We start from the raw sequence: 6555 nt of genomic DNA on the forward strand, positions 1-6555 counted from the left end.
AACCAGTAGGAGAGGGATAGATAATAAGACAGAAAATATAATGCCTCTATATAAATCCATAGTACCCTGTAGGGGGCCAGGGTGGCTGCCCTCCGAACCTGAGGGTAAAGGGCCTTTCCCTCAGCTTGAGTGGGCGGGGCCAGCCCAAGCTCGCTCCACCCCCCGGAAGGGGAGGGGTGGGACAGGAAGTATAAAGGGCGGGGCCCTTAGCTCAGTTGGAGCAGCACCAGGGAGGGAGGCGGAGGCAGACGCAGACCGCGGCCTGCTCCCTTCAGACCCTGCTGCCACGCCAGGGGAGGCCCTGGACCAGTGGAGACCTCACCTGGAGGACGGACTGGGGCTGCCAGGACTGCCCGCTGCCGAGTACCCAGAGGAACTGGAGGAGCCGGAGGGGGAGCTGGAGCTGCCAGCAGCCGAGTACCCAGAGGAGCTGGAGGAGCCTGAGCCTGAGGGGGAGCTGGAGCTGCCAGCAGCGAACTACCCTGACGCACCGGCGGGACCAGAGGGATTCGAACGAGCAATCGGGTAGGAAGTAGCCCAGGGACAGAGCTGCACAGTGGTGAGTCTGTATTGCGGAAGGACGCCGCTGATCCAGTGGCGGGACCCTCGTCCTGCCACTGTCAGGGCCCTGGGCTGGAACGCAGTGGTGTAGGGTGGGCCTGCGTTCCCCTCCCCTGCCTGAGGGGCGCGCTACTGACCTTAGCCGGCGCTCCCCTGCCTGAGGGGCGCTACAGACTCTGGCTGGCAGCCGCCCCGCCGCTAATTCCCTTCTGACGGAGGCGTGACCCAGGCCAGCCAGTGACCTCATAGCTCCCCACCGCCCCCTAACGGGTAGGTGGGTCGACGCAGATCACATACCCCCACACCTTGAATATGACATGCAGTTCTGGTTGCCCCATCTCAAAAAACATACATTAGAATTGGAAAAGATACAGAGGAGGACAACAAAAATGATTACGAATATGGAACAACTTCCATATGAGGAGAGATTAACAAGATTGGGACTTTTCAGCATAGAAAAAAGATGACTAAGGTGGCATATGATAGAGGTCTATAAAATCATGAATGGTGTAGAGAAAGTAAATAAGGAAGTGTTATTTACTTCTTCATATAACACAAGAACCAGGAGTCACCCAGTGAAATTAATAGGCAGCAGGTTTAAAACAAACAAAAGGAGGTACTTCTTCACACAATGTACAGTCAACCTGTAGAACTCTTTGCCAGGGGATGTACTGAAGGCCCAAACTATAACGGGATTCGAAAAATAATTATGTAAGTTCATGTAGGATACATCCATCAATGCTTATTAGCCAAGATGGTCAGGGATGCAACATCATGCTCTGGGTGTCCCTAGCCTCTGACTGCCAGAAGCTGGGAGTGGAGGACAGGGGATGGATCACTTGAAAATTGCATGTTCTGTTTATTCTCTCTGAAGCACCTGGCATAGGCTAGTGTCAGAAGACAGGATACTGGGCTAGATGGATCACTGGTGTGACCCAGCATGGCCATTCTTATATTCTGAAGGTACATTAACACCACCTTTTTTCTCCTAGTGAAGATATACCCCCCTACAGACTGTCTGAAACAGTAGTTCTGACAGGTGCGAACAGTAATTGAGGGCAATTAACTTTAAAATTTAAGTTGACCATTTGAATGGTCACATAAATTAAATCGCCGCTGATCATTTTAGCAGAATCAGAATGCAGCATTTTCTCTGCAGAGACTGGCAGATGGTGACTAGGAAGATGCCTAGCTCATTGTGCACTCAGCTACTCTTTTCCTCAAATGTAAAAGAAACCCCAAAGAGCTAGGAAAGTTCTGCCAGCCTTGTAATAAAGAGCCAACATGCAGGAGCAGGAATCCTACATAGAAGGTACCTTTACAAAACTCACATTTTGAGTAGAAGTAGCAGCACCAGCACCTACAGGGACAAATTGCGTTAGAAGTACCCAAGGGACTATGATCAAACAGTTTGTGACTGCTCTTTAGCCTAATTCTATTAGCAGCTGTGCAACAGAACCCAAGTTGAGCACAACTGAATTGAGCCATTTTCAAAAACAGTTCCTTTTGCACTGTAGTTTGTGTCTGAGTACAGTCAAATGTTTCTTCAGCCTGAAGAAGAGATCTCCAAGGTCTAAAATTGGAAACAGTGCAGTAGAGCGGTGTTCAAAGAGCTATTTCTACAGTACATGCACTCCTGGGGAGCTCTGTTGAACACTTCCGAAGCTACTGATGTTTTCTAGATCACAAATAGCTCCCAAATAAAGAAACTCAGTCACAGTTGTGGAAGCAGGGAAAGAAAGAGAGGGTATAAGTGCAGCCATTTAAGTGTCAGAGACAGAGCAACTGTTCTGTCAAGTCTTTGCCTAATATTGTGAGACCTGTAGAAGCAGGGCTCACATCAGAAGCGAGTGGAAAACAGCAGAATAGTCAGTGTGACCTAGCCTTGAGATAACGATGTTTGAGAAGAGAAAATACTGGAATAGATAGCAAATGTTTTAAATTAATGCACGTCACAAAGAGGTATAAATGCTTGTGAGATTTTGCTTGTACTTTGGAGAAACTGAGGCAGAGATGCTCTCTGTCAGCTGTATTCTTCCCTTGCAATTGCATGTCCTGAATAAAGCTGTCTCTGATTTTGTTGCTTCCAACCTGAGAGTGGAGTTCGTTTCTTCCACACTGTCTGAGAAAAATTCATCTGAGGAAAAGCCCTTTAATAGCCCCACTTTTGTTAGCCTATTAGAATTAGTAGGATTTCTAGCCAAGGGGGGGAAAACCACAGTTGAACTTCTCCAGAAATCAAGATTTCTTGTCACTCTGTGAGTAACTGGCACAGAAAGAGATATTGGCTTGTGCTTTTTCTTTTTTTTTAAGTGGGGTAAGAATGTATTTTCTCCTGTGGGTGTTTTACATTAAAAATTAATCTCGTCATCACAATAGTTCATAGCCTTCCAGTTACACAATCACAGATAACAAGAAAATAAAACGTGACAAGAGAAACAAGTTCTTCTCACACTACAGAACATGGATAAAATAGATATTTTAAAAAAACGTTTGTTTAAAACATCTGGGAAGAAAACTCTGGAAGATTTAATAATTAAGAGCTGAGAGGGCTACCAACTTAGATTTAGGTCACAGACAACGAGGGAAAAAAAAGAAAAAAATTTAAAAAGAGTGATGTTCCTTGATATTTCTAAGAAAACAGAAATTTCTAACACCCCATCTAAACCGAATTTATACTGCATAAGCAGCACAATAGGCACTACCTTAGGTTCTTTTCCTTTGAGGTCTCAAGTTTCTACTTACCTAGACTCCACATCGCTTGCTATCTGATAGCACATACTTACCCTTTAACATATCAATATCATCATTTTCTAGTTCAGCCATCCATTTGGGAGGAGAATTGGTGATAGGCTGCAAGAAGACAAACAAAATGCATGCTCAATCAAGTATTTTTGTGCATTGCTGTAGGAGATGTAAAGCTACCATCTCCAGCAATAATGACACCCAGTCAATAATATTAAATGAACTAAGGATTAAACCCCAGACACGGTGTAAAGAGCTATCCTCATCAGATGCTGTGTTTCTGTATTGGAGTCCTGTTTTTCCAGCATTTTTTTCCACTGTTGCTGACGCAATGCCCCCTTATCTCCCAAAGGGCAATATAGACAGTAATACTTCTGATAATAACCAAGTTCAGATCTAAAGCTTTCACTTCCAAGTTTCATATACAGTATGAAGCAGAAGATACATTTATTGTAAATTCTGAAACTCCCATAGAGGAAAAAGTTACCCTAGCAAGAAAATAGAGACTGTGACAAGTAACATGTGCACAAAGGAGTGTGTTCTCTAGGACAGTGGTTTTCAAACTTTTTTTCTGCTGACCCAGTTGAAGAAAATTGTTGATGCCCGCAACCCAATGGAGCTGGGGATGAGGGGTTTGGGAGGGGCTCAGGGCTGGGACAGAGGGTTGGGCTGCAGGGGTGAGGGCTGTGGGGTGGGGCCAGGAATGAGAGGGTCAGGGTGTGGGAGGGGCAGGAGGTTGGGGTGCAGGCTCTAGGGTGGGGCCAGGGATGAGGGGTTTGGGGTGCAGGAAGGGGCTTAGGACTGGGGAAGAGGATTGGGGCACGGGGCGTGGGCTTACCTCGGGAGGCTCCCGATCAGCAGAGCAGCAGGGGTGATAAGGCAGGCTTCCTGCCTGTCCCGGCACAGCGGACTGCACTGCGCCCTGGAAGCTGCCAGCAGCAGGTCCAGCTCCTAGGCAGAGGCGCGCAAGCAGCTCTCGCCCACAGGCACTGCCCCCCCAGCTCTTGGGGCAGGAACAGCATGTGGAGCCCCAGGGCCTCCCCGCCTAGGAGCTGGACCTGCTGCTGGCCAATTCCGGGGCGCAGCACAGTGTCAGAACAGGTAGGAACTAGCCTGTCTTAGCTGGGCAGCACTACCAACAGGACTTTTAACGACCCGGTCGGCAGTGCTGACCAGAGTCGCCGCGACCCAGTGCCTTACATTCCATGATCCAGTATTGGGTTGCGACCTGCAGTTTGAAAACTGCTGATCTAGGAGAGGTCTTAATAGAAACAGTGACATTAGCAAACTATATTTAAGAAACTTTATGGACAAAACGTCTGTATAGGGTACAGGGATTTCCAAAAGATAGCAACGTTGGAGAAAGAAGTGGGAGGAAATGTAAACAGGTTTCAATTAGAGGAGATCACTTACACTTTTGAAGGAAGCAGCAAATTCAGCAACACCTGGTACTGGATAGAAGGAGAGAGAAAGATAATTATTCACGACCCAAATATCATTGCCTTCCTGTTTCCAAAGAAGCCACAACTAACCATCATCTAAGGATACGTTTACCCTGCAGCTGTGAAGCATAATTCCCAGCTTAGGTAGGCATAAACACCTGCGTTAGCATATTAAAAATTACAGCGTGGCCACGGAGGTCACGGGCAACTTGCCTGAATACAATCCTGTCTGAGGTCCTAAGCAGAAAGGTTGACAGCTAGCCTGAGTTGCCATGGCCATGCTGATATATGTTTGTATGCTACATGGAACAGAGCTACTGCACATGTGCCAATCAAACTAGGAATTACACTTCCCAGCTGCAGTGTAGTTAGATAAAATCCCCAGGCACACCCTGCCATAAGACATGCCATCTCACTACATTAAATGTGAAATGTTAGTCACTTCAATTCATGCAAGAAACTGCAGCAAGTACTACAGTAGTTACAAGAATTCAGAATACTCCTTGGGAGACTACTCCTGCTGATTTGCCATGTGAGTGTCAAGAGCAGGCAGACAGAGTTTATTGACCAGTAGTTTACCCAGAGGTCCTAAGAAGTGTTCCTATCAGCCCTCGCTAGTTAGAGATCAACCACCTCACCAAGGAACGCACATCATTGTAGTTTAAATTCGTTGGTGAAGAGAACACAACCTGAGAAGTATCCCTCTTAGAAAGCTGCCACGAGGACATCCTGGATCTACTGGATCTACTCAAGCTGGATACCTTCTCCATTAAACCGATGTTACATTTACATGGCCAGATAAAGCCTAGAGGGTGCCACTCCCTGCACAACCAGACCATAACTCTGTGACCCACACAGGCCCCCTCCCAGGTGGGGGATTGCAGTACACTGATGGTCATGGGACCTTTCCTCCTCTGACTGGGACACTAGAAGCTGTCTCTTGCTACCTCCCACACGAGGGATCCACCCACATCACCAAGTCCTGGGGGAGAATCAGGCACGACTTACGCTGCTCCGGCCACAAGTCTGGGGATGCTCGGTCCAGCTTCTCAAAGCTCAACAGGGAGGCTTCCAGGTCGGTCCCTGGAAGGAGACAGTCAATCAGACACGGCGCACACCGCTCCCACCTCGCAGCCGGGTATGTCACACACAGCCCCGGCGACGCCCCGGCCGTACTGCCCCCGGGCCGTGGCGTGAGGGTGCCCTGGCAAGGCTCGACCGTGGCGCCCAACGCAGGACACTAGTGGCATCTGTCCGGGGACGTGCCCGGAGGGCAGGGCTGCCCGTTCCTGTGTCAGGCTCCATTGCCCGGGGCGGCCCCGCGGCGAGATGGGGGCGCCTGGCAGAGCCAGTCCCCAGGACCCTCACGGTGCCGAACCGCCGGCGACAGGGAGTGGGGGCAGCGACATGTAAAGCTCGACATGCGGCTTAGGAACCGGGCGGGTTGGGCCGGTGCCCAGGAGACGCCGCGGCTGAGCTCCGCGCGAAGGGCAGGCGGGACATGATAGGCGGAACCGGCTCCAGTCCCGGTGCTTCAAGTTCTTACCTTCCGTGGGAGCCGCCATCTTGCCCAGGTCACGTGACGGGCAACTGCCGCCCGCGGGAACGTACACGTGACTCCCTCTAGCGCCGCCCCGACACGCGTCACCTGCGTTCCTCTCCCTAGGAGGCGAGTTCGGACCCGAATTTCCACCCAAGCAGGCTTCCCATGCAGGGGGCGTTTCAGTTCACGTGGCCAATCCTCGCTCTGGGACGGTGGGCGGTTCCTGTGGGGCGGGGCCAAACGAGTTCGGATCCCTATTGGCCG

General features: G+C 49.8%; 1 protein-coding gene across 2 annotated transcripts in view; it reads right to left on the bottom strand.

The window, feature by feature from the left end:
• The window catches only part of LIN52 (lin-52 DREAM MuvB core complex component), a 68141-nt gene extending 61606 nt beyond the window's left edge, over positions 1-6535 (bottom strand). Inside the window, exons 1-4 of one of the 2 annotated variants that reach the window (XM_034768563.1) lie at positions 6295-6516; positions 5757-5831; positions 4720-4757; positions 3348-3414 (exon numbers count right to left, since the gene is read on the bottom strand). In XM_034768563.1, coding sequence (XP_034624454.1) covers positions 3348-3414; positions 4720-4757; positions 5757-5831; positions 6295-6313 — 199 coding nt within the window. In that variant the 5' untranslated portion in view covers positions 6314-6516. Of the gene's footprint in view, positions 1-3347; positions 3415-4719; positions 4758-5756; positions 5832-6294 lie in introns of both variants that reach the window. The other variant, XM_034768562.1, reaches the window with a different exon arrangement.
• Between the last annotated feature and the right edge of the window lie 20 nt (positions 6536-6555).

The sequence above is a fragment of the Trachemys scripta genome, chromosome 4 (assembly GCF_013100865.1).
Source record: "Trachemys scripta elegans isolate TJP31775 chromosome 4, CAS_Tse_1.0, whole genome shotgun sequence".
Taxonomy (NCBI): domain Eukaryota; kingdom Metazoa; phylum Chordata; order Testudines; family Emydidae; genus Trachemys; species Trachemys scripta.